This window comes from Cryptomeria japonica, chromosome 4, assembly GCF_030272615.1.
Source record: "Cryptomeria japonica chromosome 4, Sugi_1.0, whole genome shotgun sequence".
Lineage (NCBI taxonomy): Eukaryota > Viridiplantae > Streptophyta > Pinopsida > Cupressales > Cupressaceae > Cryptomeria > Cryptomeria japonica.
In genome coordinates, this window is record NC_081408.1 from 678,767,282 (window position 1) to 678,781,936 (window position 14,655).

The 14,655-nt window shown below is 31.1% G+C and overlaps 1 protein-coding gene across 1 annotated transcript; it reads left to right on the forward strand.

Moving 5' to 3' along the window:
• The first annotated feature begins 2,247 nt into the window (after positions 1-2,247).
• LOC131046868 (protein NRT1/ PTR FAMILY 5.7) lies at positions 2,248-5,881 on the forward strand. Its single transcript, XM_057980679.1, has 3 exons — positions 2,248-2,518; positions 3,208-3,851; positions 4,841-5,881. Exons 1-3 carry the CDS (start codon positions 2,374-2,376, stop codon positions 5,729-5,731), a joined length of 1,680 nt encoding a protein of 559 aa, XP_057836662.1. The 5' UTR covers positions 2,248-2,373; the 3' UTR covers positions 5,732-5,881.
• Positions 5,882-14,655: the final 8,774 nt, after the last annotated feature.

Here is a 14,655-nt window from a genome sequence, read left to right on the forward strand (position 1 = left end):
CTTGAAGTCTCCAATTTGGAGTTTGTTTCCTCTTAATTGCATTTATTGCTATTTCCGAATCTCCCTCCACTGAGACATTTCTTAGACCATGCTTGATGTAGTCCAACAGACCAAGCTGTAATGCTGTGAATTCAACTATATTATTAGTGTCAGGTGGGATCGGCTTTGCCATTTTCCCTAAGATTACTCCTAAGTGGTCTGTGATTACATATCCTATTCAAGAGGGGCTTGGATTGCCTCTGGAGGCACCATCAAAGTTTAGTTTTAACCAGCCAGGCTTTGGAGGTGTCCAGGTGACATCCTTTTTGGAGTTGTTTTTTTGCCCAAAGGATGGAGGAATCCTGATCCCTTGCCAGTTTTTCCTGATACTTTCATCCCATGAAGAGAAGACTTTGGGCTGTCCCAGAGAGAAAGATAATTTGCAATTTACTATGTCCACTATTGTCAATTCAATTGAGTTAAGGACTGATTCCTGCCTCCTGGTTTTGCCTTCAAATAATTTGCGGTTTCTTTCTTTCCAAATTTCTCAAACTAAGCATGATGGGGACACTTCCATAATTTGACTTAAGGTGCTCTCCTTAAGTGGGAGGGGCCAACTTTGGAATAAAGATTTTATATCATTCGGCAGGGCAGTAATCAACCCCAACTTAGCACAGAGCCATCTCCAACATTTGGAAGCAAAGGGGCAATTTAGAAGAAGGTGGCCCATTGTCTCAGACTAAACTTTGCACAAAATGCACCTTGATGGTCCTTCATACCCCATTTTTGTAAACTTTTTTGCTGTAAGGATTTTTTTTTGATAGGCTAGCCATGCGAAAATACTTGCTTTTGGGATAATTTTGGGACTCCAAAAAAGATTCAAAGGGATGTCCTGCTTGTCCTGATCTGCATTACTGACTAAAACTCTGTAACCATCTTTTGAGTTATACTGACTTGATTTGGAGTGTGCCCAGATTAAAGAGTCTACTCCTCTTCTGGGGCTGATATTTCTTGCTTCTAGAAGTGCTAGGAGTTGGTCTATGTCTTCCCTTGGGATTGGCAAACCCTCCATTGATTTCCACCTCCAACTTTGAGTATTCGGTGAGTCATCCATTTCCCAGTAGTCTCTAACTCGAATACCCCAATGTTGTTTAAACCAGAATTCTGTAGCAGGAATGTCCATGGAGTTTGCCACAGGTGGATAGCCACCCCAAGAGTCCTCTTAGAAAAGACTGGATGCTCCATCATGAATATCCCATGAGATCGATTCTGAAACCAATTTTTTGCAGGAGATGATAAAGTTCCAGGTTCTAGACCCTTTGGAGAAATTGCCTGTTCTAAGTAAGTTGAGATGATCCCGATCTGGCAAATACTTAGTTGCCAACATTCTGACCCAAGTGGCATTAGGGTTTTTTATGAACTTCCAGACTAGTTTGGCCCCTAGGGCTATGTTTTGCAATTTAAGATCCTTGATGCCTAATCCCCCCATTGTCTTGGGCTTAATTATTTTGTCCCAAGCTATTAAGGCAATTTTGTGCTTTTCCTTAGTATTTTGCCAAAAACAATTTCTCATCTTCTTGATTATGAAAGAGTTAGCACTCGATGATAGGGATAATATGAATAGAAGATAAATAGAGAGGACCGAAACCACTGCTTGGATCATCACTAGCCTTTAAATTAAATTAAATTACAACCCTTTAACAAACAATTAAATTACAACCCTTTAAATGTGTTATAAAAAATACTAAAGTATATCTTTGCTGTTCTTTAGGTTTACGCTTCTTGTGGATTATAAAACCTCTCATTATTGAGAGGTAGAGTAATGTCCCTCCCCAAAAGAAAAGATGTTTTCATTTTAAAAATATGCTATATGATCAAAAAGATTTTATTCCATATAGAAGCACGCTGATATATAAATTTGATGGCCTGTATTTAAGTTGTTATTTTGTGGGAATTCTTAACTTTTGTGTCGTTTGCATGGTCTAGCATCCGTGGTAGTTTTTAATTAAAAAAATAGTACTGAAAGACAATATATTAAAAAAATAGTACTAAAAGACAATATGTTACCTAATGTTATTTATATATATATAGGTTTGGAGGTGCTTCCACAAACCTGAAGGTGCCTCCATCAGATTGTTATTTTATAACATATAATTTTTATTTTAATTAATATATGTATTTTAAAATATATATATATTTTTAATTAAATACATGTGTTTTTTTTTTCATATATTGTTGAGACAACATAGAAGAAATACAGCAAGAAAAACAGATGAGCATGGAAGGTGGGTTTGATATTGAACATGATGGCAAGGAAAGCCAAAGAGAGTGGGTTAAAGATGGATCAGTAGATCTCAAGGGAAGCCCAGTCTCCTATTCTGCAACTGGACGTTGATGAGCATGGAAGGTGGGTTTGATATTGAACATGATGGCAAGGAAAGCCAAAGAGAGTGGGTTAAAGATGGATCAGTAGATCTCAAGGGAAGCCCAGTCTCCTATTCTGCAACTGGACGTTGGAATGCTGCTTTCTTTATTATGGGTACTCTTTTCTCTCCTTTCTCAATATATCATATAACCCTAAGAAAACCCATTAAGAACAGGGAATATATTTTTTAAGCCTTTTGGGAGTTGGAATGCTGCTTTCTTCATTATGGGTACTCTTTTCTCTCCTTTCTCAATATATCATATAACACTAAGAAAACCCATTAAGAACAGGGAATATATTTTTTAAGCCTTTTGGGAGATCTGCAGCTTCTGCATTTTATGTATATGTAAGCACTTTAGTTATCATCTGCACCAATATACATTAGATTACAGGTCAATATATACTGAAGCTTTTTAACTTGTGTTTTCAATTATCAAACATGCTGGCCTTATATTATCACCAGATCAACAGGTAGAAGGAATGAATAGAGATTGGTGGATCCTCCTCAGGAAACTGGAAAGTGAATTATGTTATCTGATTCATCTCCCTTAATGTTTTCTTGGTGCTCTCAGGCTTTTCTTTATCTGAAGTTAATTCATGAACCTTTTCTCAGTCTTACAGAGCTTTTCTATCAAGCATTATATGGATGAATATTTCTAAAGTTTGTTGAGTTTCAAAAGTCTATTCTTCTTTTTAAGGGTTTGGGGTTTCTTCAAAATCTGTTTTTATTTAATCAAAAATATTTCTAATTATTATCTGTAACACTCATTAATTTTTATTTGTCTTTTTTGATAACTGTGCAGGTGTTGAAATGGGTGAAAGATTAGCATACTTCACCATAGCAGCCAGCCTATTCACATACCTAACAAATGTTATGTATCAGGGTGTTGCAGCATCTGCAGAGACTGTGAACATATGGTCTGGGGTGACAAGCATTCTTCCTCTAGTAGGAGGTTTCCTGAGTGATGCCTATGTTGGGCGCTATTATATGATCATAATTTCCTCACTTGTCTATCTCTCAGGATTAGCACTCCTCATTGTCTCAGTATCCATCTCTTCTCTCAGCCCTCATTCTCCTCCTAACATGCAAAACCATGCCACGGGCACTCAAATTGCAGTTCTATTCACAGCACTTTATATGATATCTTGTGGGTCAGGAGGAATGAAGCCTTCTTTGTTATCACTCGCCGCAGATCAGTTTGATTATCAACATCCAGATGAAAGCAAACAAAAGATCTCCTTCTTTAACTGGTATTTCTTCTTCATGGCGTTGGCCATTCTCATGTCAAATACAGTGATAGTGTATGTTCAAGGGAATGTCAGTTGGGGGGCAGGATTTGGCATCGTGGCGTCTGTGAGTTTCATTGCTGTAATCATCTTCTTATTTGGGACGCGCAAGTACAGACACAGAATTCCTGCTGGAAGTCCAATCACTCGGATTGCTCAGGTCTGCAAATTTCAAAATTAATTTTATATGTAATTTATGTGTTTTTTTTTCAAATTATGTGATCAGTTGTTTAAAAAGATATTCTAGTTCTGATTTGTTTAAGTAATTCATTTGAAAACTGAAATTACACTAGTTTCTTATGTAGGATTCATTTGCTAGTATGACTTTAGATGAGTCATTTCAACAAATAAAAGCTTAAAGGGTGTTGATTAAGCTGAAATGTTAAGGGCTGCAAATTTCAAATGAAGTTTTTATGGTATATCGTAGTCAACCCACAAATTATTTGTGTATCTCTTGTGATTATGTGATCGGCAATTTAAACAACACAACTTTTATTTTGACTTGTTTAAATGGCTCATCAGAAATTGCACTAGTTTCTCCACTAGTGTCCACCTATTAGGGTGCTTTAAAATGAACCACCTAAACAATCAGAGCTTAGAAGGTGTTGTTTAATCCCAAGTTTGCAAATTTTAAAATTAATAGATAATTTGTTTCAAATGAAATTGTTATGGTGCATTCCAGTCAATCCATAGATTATTTATGTGCATCTCTGGGATTATGTGATTGACAGCTTAAACATCATACATTTTGACTTGTTTAGGTGGCTCATCTGAAATCATACTAGTTTCTCCAATAGGATTTACTTATTAGGATGCTTTCAATGAGCTACCTAAAAAATCAAAGTTTAGAGGGTGTTATTTAGATCAGATTGTTGAAGTCTGTAAATTTTAAAATTAATATATGATTTATTCTAAATAGAATTGTTATATGACACAGTACTCAATCCATAGATTATTTATGTACATCTTTTTAAGTTTATGTGATCTCAATAACTCATCTGAAATTACACTAGCTTTTCCAGTAAAATCTAATAAATGATTTTAGATGAAACTCCTACTTGTTTAAGTTGAAATATGATCATACACAACCAGTTCAAAGGCAAATTTGCAATTTAGATGAATGATAGATTTTCTCTTTCTATGAAACAGGTGTTGGTTGCTGCTTTCAGAAATCGTAATTTGCGAGTAAGGGTAGAGCCTAACAACCCAAATCGTAATGACTTCAGGTGCCTGGATAAGGCAGCCATAGGAGAAGAAGAGCATTGCAACAAAGATCCCTGGAAAGCGTGCACAGGGAGACAAGTGGAAGAAGTGAAGCAAGTAGCAAGAATGTTACCGATGTGGCTCACAGTGATCATTTACTCTGTCACTCTTGCTCAAGGCGGCACATTCTTCGTGAAACAGAGCAGCACAATGGATAGGAGTCTGGGGCCCCACTTTAGCATTCCCCCTGCCTCCACCCTGGCCATAGTAATCATTGCCACTCTGATTGCAGTGAGCGCATATGACCGCCTGCTGGTTCCAATTGCAGCAAGGATAACCGGCATGGAACGAGGCATAAGCATTCTTCAGAGAATTGGGGCAGGATTGGTGTTTCTAATCTTGGCAATGGTAATAGCAGCCCTGGTGGAAGCCAAGCGCCTGAAAATCGCGCAAGCCCACGGTCTCATGGACAAGCCGCAGGCTGTGGTTTCCATGAGTGTCTTTTGGCTTGCCCTACCCAATGTAGTTTTGGGTATAGCGGATGCTTTTGCTCTGGTGGGTCTGCAAGAATTTTTCTATTCACAAGTGCCGGATAGCATGAGGAGCTTGGGTGTTGCTTCCAATTTGACAGCTAACGGTATCGGGAGCTTCGTCAGTAGTCTTGTTATTCACATTGTTAACAGTGTTACCGGGAAGATGGGTCACAGGTGGCTTCTCGATAATCTGAATACAAGTCGTTTGGATAAATTTTACTGGTTATTGGTTGCTTTGAATGCTCTCAATCTTTTGGCATTCATATTCACTGCACGAAGATACAGGTATAAGAGCCTCACATGATACGAGATTGAGGTGCAGGGAATGTTATGAATGTTAATATATTTGGAATGAATTGATCTATCATATCTATCTGTAGATAAATCCATTTAATGTATGTCCGTAGATATCTCTAACTGAAACATCTTTTAATTAGAAATATCACTAAATGGACTTTTGGAAGCCGTAACCTTTACATTCAAATATTAAGAAATTTTGATATAGTATATTATTATTGGATCACTATTATTGTATTTTAATGATATTATATTATTTGTATTATGTTTATATTATATTATTATATTATTATATTATAATACTATAATTATTATTTTTACATAAAGAAACATTTATTAATTTATAAATTCAATAATTAATTCGTATTAATTAGTAATAGCATTTTGGTAGGTGTGGAAGGTCAATTAGGTAAACTTCTGATGTATTTTGTATACAAAGATATAGATAATGATATATAGAGAGAGGGAGAGCAAGCGATGGAAGATGGAGCTAGAGGGAGCAATAGAGAGAAGGAGACAATAGAGAGAAGAAGAGAGAGGAGAGAGAGAGAGGAGATATGGTGATAGAGATAGAGAGGGAGAAACAAGGATTGTGTATGAAAGTGTGTGAACAAGACTTAGAAAGATAGATAGATAAAGGATAAAGAAATAAAGAGATATAGAAAGAGGGAGTAGCACATCGAGGAGAAAGAGGGATATGTATATATAGCTAGGGAGAGATAAGGATAGAAAGAGGGAGTGATAGAGATTGGCATGTTGAGAGAGAGAGGGGCAGAGAGAAAAATGTGGAGACTGAGAGAGGGTAAATAAAGAGAGAGTGATGGAAAAATAAATTAAATGTATTATATAAATTAAATTAACTCCAAAAAAAATTTAATTAATTTGTAATTTCCTAGAAAGGCATGAATAATTAAAAAATTCAAACTTAAATCTAAAAAAAAAATAAAAAAATAGAATAAGCTAAATGCAAAGTCAAAATATACCAAAATCCAAATATTAATAAGAATAATAATTTAAATTTTTATAATAAATAATATATATTTGAATAAAAAATAAGTAAATAATTTTTTTTTTTTTTTTTTAATCTATTAGATCTAAAATATTAATAAAACATTACCGTATGCTCTCGTATTATTTAGATCAAATATTTAGATATTTAGTTATGGTTTTTCTTTTTAATTTGGTTCTTTGTGCACTTGGGTTAGAATTAAATCATAGTTAAGTATTATAAGGGTTATGGTTAGGATTAGTATAAATTTGGCATTAATTATAAATATTTCAAGTGCTTTTAAATATAATTTTGTTTTCATGTGGAATTAAGTATTATTAGATCTAAAATTATTAATCAAATCACCACAATTAATTTTAAAATTATAATAAATTGTAATTACTAAGATTACAATTAAGTTTAAAATTATAATAAATTGCAATTAATTGTAACTATTAAGATTACAATTAAGTTTAAAATTATAATAAATTGCAATTAATTGTAACTATTAAGATTACAATTAAGTTTAAAATTATAATAAATTGTAATTATGCCGAAAGATGTATTAATACTCACATAATGGATTGAAAATTGAGAAGTTACAATAACCACTACAAGATGAACCCCCATAATAAATTAATATTAATTATAATATAATAATATAAAATAATATAATTATTTTTTAAGTGGAATAATAAACAAATATGATATCTTTTGGCGTACTTTACCTATATTTCTTTAAAGATAGATATAGTAGTGATCAAAAGAAAATTTGAAATAGTTGGAAAAATATTTTCATATTTTTTTTAGTTTTTCTATATGTTAGTAAATGACATTTTTGAAGGCCTTCAGGACATTTTTAGCCCTTGAAAGTGGCTTCAAATCTTCGCCTACAACTCTTGGAGACCTTTCCAACGAGTTAAACGGCTCGTAATTTCGAGTCTGAATCCATAATTCAGATCAAGTAGTTTTTAAAATTCATAAACATTTATTAGTTCTCCAGGATACTATTGCATTCATTGAATGTTCTTTTTCAATTAGTCCAACCAATCAACATTTAGAATTAAAAAATTTGAGTAAAAAATCTATAGTTCATATTTATTTTATATTTTACAAAATTATAAAAAATATCATAATTTCTTTATTTCTATTGTTTCATATTGAAAATAGTGGGTAAAAATTTCAATTTTATATTTAAAAATTAAAAAATAAAATATATATCAAATAGTAAATAAAAATATATTAATAAAAAACATTAAATTTTATTTAAAAGATCACTTTTAACAAGAAAATCAATTTTTTTTTTTTTAAATGTATCTAATTATTAAAAATATTATATTTTATCAAATGATATTGTTTTTAAACAAAAATCTAAGATTTAATATAATGGACAAGTTTACTTAGAATTTAGTGGGATTTATATTTCTTTTCCATCTAATGGTTGTAAATGTTTCAATTGTCTTACAAGCCTATAAGATGATATCAACCATGAATCGTCCAATTGAGCTTGTAAAGCTCACATAGGGAATGCCTTTGACATAATTATTTAAATAAATTTAAAAGAATAAATACTTTTATAATTGAGATATTTTAACTTTAATATATAAAGAAAACTTAAATTAATTCTTATTAAAGAAAAATTAAAATTGAAATGTAGCCATCATTAAAGTATAATCTTAATCTTAATTTCATTTAGGTTTGTAATTAACTTTGCAATTATATTTGTAATAATATTGATAATGATGTAGTCGTAATAGATTTTTTTGTTTTACTCAATAGTTTAATAAAAATAAATAATATAATAATTTTTTAAGTGGAATAATGAACAAGTATGAAATCTTCTACATATTTTACCTATATTCTTTTAAAGATAGGTATGCTAATTTAATTTTTTTTTAGTGGCATGCCTTTTATTAGGTATAAAATTAGAGTTATTTTTGGTATTAAAATAGTAAACATAATTTAGTAATCATTGCACTGAATTGGGTTTATTGTTCAATTATGTTTAAGGATAAGATTAGGGTTCAATTAGGGTCAGGGTTAGGGTTAGGTTTCAATTTGATTTTGTTTTAGTATTTAGTTTGGTTTAGTCTTAAGTTAGGTTAAAGGTTAGTGTTCAGTTTGATTTAATGTTCAATTTTGTTAAAAGTTATGATTCAATTATGTTTAGTGTGGTTAAAATTCAACTTGGTTTAGCATGATGGTTGAATTTGGTTAAGGGTTAGGATTAAGATGCAAAAATAGGCTAATCCATCTTTCCCCATAAAAGCATCACTTTGCAAGTTGAAATGTCAAATTTGTGATGAAAAAATTCCAATTTGCACTAAAGACTCCAAATTGAAGTAAAAGTGTCTCTCTATGAGTAGAAATATCAATTTGTAAAACAAATAGATAAAAAACAAGGGGTAGACATGTTAAATTGACAATCTATAGTGAAAAACTTCAACTATAATGGAGGTGTATGTTGCTCTCCCATATAGTTTAGCGTTTAAGATGTTAGGATTAAGGTACCATGTACCTTGTAAATCTTATGTCATATTATAATACATTCATAAATGATGGTTAACTCCACTAGCAACAACAAATATGGCTTAAATAGATATAAATATTTAATAAGGCTCTCCATTTAATCTTTTCCTTTTAATGATTTTGAGTTAGACATTCTACCAAGAATAAACCATTGGCTTGAGTTTTCACATCCTTCCCCAATTAGCATCACACCACTTCTATTTTGGGCTTAGCTAGCCATGCCCAACCCATTTCATGAAGAAATGTCTCTCTTAACTTTTCCAATGAAAAAAGAATGACATCTATTTCTCTCAATTCTCATCCATTTCTCTCTAGTGTTGTGATTGTTTTGCCATTGCCCATCTTCATTAAATGGACAATTTTTCTTTTATTTTTTCTATCGTAATACATTTGTATAGTTTCTTTATTATGAATAGTGAAATTAATTAAATAAATGTTGAATTAATTTAATTGAGGGTGGATTAAAAAAGAAGGGGATATTGATTAATTACTTATATAAATTATTTGAATTCATTTAATTGATGTTAAGAAGATAGATGGAAAGATTAATTAGATAATTAGTTTTATTTAACTAATACAAGAATAAGATAAAATTATGTGTCCTTAGGATGTGAATGATTTTAGGTTTCAACATAGCTCTATTGACTTGCCTAACACAAAGTCACTGGTCACATGTCCTTTCCTACTTTTCTTTGGAATCTTCTTTTTGATTGTTATACATTGGTTTTTACTTTCCTCTTTTAAGTTCTTTACTTTTAAAATATTATTTTGTGGAGAATCCATTTCTTGTTAATTAGTATAACTATTTCAATATTAACATTTAAAAAAAAAAGCAGATTAATTTTTTTTTTCTATAACCATCAAATTCATGAAAATTCTATAGTTTATTGATTTCAATATATATATTTTTAAATTTGATCATGTAGATTCTTTTGTTGTCAACATTTCACTTCAAACTCTTTGATCTATCATCAAGAATATATTAAGAAAAAAAAATTATTAAAATTTTCCGGCTTTCTACTTCTTTATTTTGATGATGGATATTAGAATAAATAATAAATATTAATATAAAATTATGTGAAACACTTTCAATCAATTAAAAAATATACAAATATCATAACACAAAATTTATTTAAATCTTATTTTCTTCACTACTAGAATCAAATTTAGAACCTATCAATTATTATTTTTTTCACTTGTAAAACAAACAAATACTAATTTCAATGACTTTAATGTAATTAAGTAAATTCATAGATTTTTTAAAATAGAGAACAATTGAGTTCAACCCTAGTCAATTAAGAGAATATTCAAGTTTTCTAGAACTTATAGGTATGCCCTTTTTAAATGGAACCACATGGTAATAATGTAATATTAAACGTTTTTAATTGCATAATTTATTAGATTTCATGTTTATATAATGTTTTACATCATGTAGTGATAGACGCGGGTTTTGATTGATGCTTTATCATCTTCTTTCTCGTGACTCAATCTTTTATAATAGTTTATGAAGAACATCTTTGAGAGAATATATCATAGAAGCTAGAAAGCATACAATAAAGTAAAAAACAAACTTATTTAAGCATTTGAGGAATTTCATTATTAAGGATTTTTTTAATATAATATTAGTATAGTTAATTATAATGTGTATTGATATTTAAATGTGAGATATTTTATTATTAAATACGTTTGAACAATTAGGTGAGATAGGAATGTATAATTGATTATTTTTTGTTGGTTAGTTGATCTTTTTTCATATTTGGTCATAAGATATAATTTAAAATATTATACAAAATCTTTTCTATAATCTTTTAAATGTTTTTTTTGTTCTTGTAACATATCATAGAGTATAATTGATTGTGATAATATCCAAAATATTAATGCAAAATATTCATTATCTTAATTCATAAGAAAATACAATATGAAACATTAATATATATTTTTTCAAATTTACTTTTATAATCTATTATTAAATATGTTGAATTTTGTTACAAAATCTTATACATTTAAAAAATAAAAATAAATGTAAGCATATAGTAGATTACATTTAAATTAGGAGTTTTCTTTTGGTTAAGCAACCATATGTAGTGGTGCTCCATCCATCATTATATTTTTATTTTATATTTGTTCTTATTTTTATCTTTACACTTTCAATTCTTATAATATTAATAATATTACACTTTCAATTCTTATAATATTAATAATATTAAAGAGATTTGATTGATGAGTGAAGCTAAGAGTGAGTGGTAGTTGATAGGTGGATGAGAAGAAATAATTAGCATCAAATAATTAAAAATAATAAACAAATTAAATGCTTTTAATTTTTATCAATGTCCATTTTTTTGGCATTCATATATGTGATTATAATAAGCCTTCTAGTAAATTGAAGTTAGAGTCATGTAATTTAAAAAAGATATATTTGGTTTGAACTGTTGGTGAAACTTTTCATCATCATCATACTACATATCCATCATCATGATGAAATAAACAGATAGAAAACAAAATTCATGTAATATGATTGAAAAAGTTAATAATAAAAAGATTTCAGACACAGTTACAATAAATAGAAATATTAATTTATTATAAATAATAATTTACAGCCACTTTGATTCATCTGGTTTTATAAAAAAATATATAATGAGTATATTTTTGCTGTTCATTAATCTTTATCTTTACGTTTTTAGTGGAATACAGTACTTCATCATTATTGACTAACCTGTTGCTAATAGGCTGTACGAAAAGTCTGTTTTGAAACCAGAATAGCTTCAGCCGTCTGAAAAACTCATGCCCCTCCACAAAGGAAAACATGTTTTCATTTAAAATATGCCATAATACTCAGATTTATTCTGTTTAGAAGCACGTTGATAAATTAAAAAAAAAGTAATATGTCACCTAACACCTAGAAGCCTTTTCAACCTATATGTTTTATCATGTATTGTTGAGACAACACACAAGTGAAAATACAGTAAGGAAAACTGATGAGTATGGAAGTTGGGCTTGCTATTGAGCTTGATGAGAAGGAGAGGCAAATGGAGTTAGTAAAAGATGGATCAGTAGACCTCAAGGGAAACCCACTTTCCTATGCTCCAACTGGACATTGGAATGCTGCCTTCTTCATTATGGGTACTCTTTTTCTTTTCTTTCTCAATATATTATACAACATTAAGAAAACCCATCAAATGTTTTGGGAGATCTGCAGCTTATGCATTTCATTTATTTCTAGGTAGTTTAAATATCATCTGCATCAATATATACTAGAGTATAGGTCAATATATTCTGAAACTTTTTCTGATCCTCTGGCTTTTAGCTGTTGTATGTCTAAAAGAAAGTAGAATAGAGATATAGTAAAAGAAATTTCTTTTGTTTCATGTGGATGTAGTTAAATTAGTGAACTCGCGAATTTGGTTTAATTCTGAATTTCAGTTAGACATAAATTAGTGAACTGGTGAATTTGGTTTAGTTATCATCTGCACCAATATACATTAGATTATAGGTCAATATATACTGAAGCTTTTTAACTTGTCTTTTCAATTATAAAACAGGCTGGCCTTATATTATCACCAGATAAACAGGTAGAAGGAATGAATAGAGATTGGTGGATTCTCCTCAGGAAAGTGAATTATGTTATCTGATTCATCTCCCTTAATGTTTTCTTGGTGTACTCAGGCTTTTCTTTATCTGAAGTTAATTCATGAACCTTTTCTCAATCTTACAGAGTTTTTCTGGGTAAGTGCATCAAGATGGTGAACAAAAAGGGGGTACAAGTGGCCATTTTTTTCTTCTTCTGAAAACAGGTAAACCTGAACTTCAAAGAGCTATTTGAAGGTCATGCACTCAAAACTAGGAGTTGAAAAAAAAAAAAGAATTGTATTACTCTGAATCTAGTTTCTAAACTACTAAATTTTTTTAAAATTGGATAATATTAAGAGGGTCAAACCTTTCACGCACGAAAAACTATTCCTGATTTTTTCAAAAAATATAACATAGCTGTTTTTGTACGCTGCACAAAATATATAGTTAGATTTAGTATTTTCCAAAACCTTTTGGTAGGATGATAGGTAAGGGTGAGATCTAGAAGTTGTGTATTTTTTTGTAATTTTTCGTCGAGTATTTTATTTTTTTATGATTTTTGGAAGTGACCGCATCTTGAAAATTTGGTACCTGTTCGTGCGCTGGGCATAACTTGCATCAAAATAATAAAAAATGCAATTTTGTTTTTTTAAAAGTGTATAGAATCTAGTGTAGAACAATAATATATAATTTATTTTGAATTTGGTCAAGTACATCAAAAGTTATTAAAAAAATGGTAGACATATGTCTGTGAGGACTGTCAAGGCACTGATAAAGAAAATTAAAGTTTACTATGCTAATGTTGTCCAAAAATTAAAAAATTTATATGGTTAGAAAATTAAGAAGATGTGTGAGATTATGGTGGTAATTTTAGAGATACCCACTTCATCATTTGTAAACCTGATGATGATGAAGTGAAGAAATCATGGTGGAGGATGAAAAAAGGTGTAAAGGAACAAAAAACGGGGGAAAATGGGCTTGCAAGCCTTAGGGTCGTTTTCCAACCCTCTTACCAAGCCAAAAACCGCACGGGTTATGAAGAACTAGAAATATATTTTTTTGTTTCAAAAAACCCATACGGGTTATGAAGAACTAAAAACATTTTTTTTGGTTTCACAAAACCCGTACGGGTTATGAAGACATAATAATGTATGCTTGTAAACTTAGCATTTACTACACATGTTTTAGACATACCTAGATAATATGTGTTTATGTATGTATATATGCATATCTATAGTTATATATACATATATTTATATAGATATATGTATATATGTTTGTATACATGCATGTACCTCTTCTTTTCCTCTCTCTCTCTCGTCTTACTTCCCCCATCATTGTCTTTGTCTATTCTGAGCCCTAATTATCTTCCTTCAGTTCTATCTCATCTCTCTCCCCCTCACACTTCTCTATTTTTTGATTCTCTCACCCTTTTCTCCTTCTTGTTCCCTCTCTACCTCATGTCTCTCACCCTCTCCTCCTCCTACTCTCTCTCTCTCTCTCTCTCACACACACACACACACACACACACACACACACACACACACACACACACACACAATCATATCCTATTCTCACCCTCTCCCCCTTCTCTCTCTTTCTCTCCCTCCCCCTCTCCCTCCCCCTTTCGTTATCTTAAATCTCTCTCTCTCTCTCTCTCTCTCTCTCTCTCTATCCTATTCTCCCCATCTCTGCCCTCCCTCTCCCTTCCTCTCTTCCTCTCCCCCTCTCCTTTTCCCAATCTCCCTCTCTCTCCCTCTCCCCCTCTCCTTTCCCCAATCTCCCTCTCTCCCTCCCCCTCTCCTTCTCTCCCTCTCTCCCTCTCCTTTTCCCAATCTCCCTCTCTC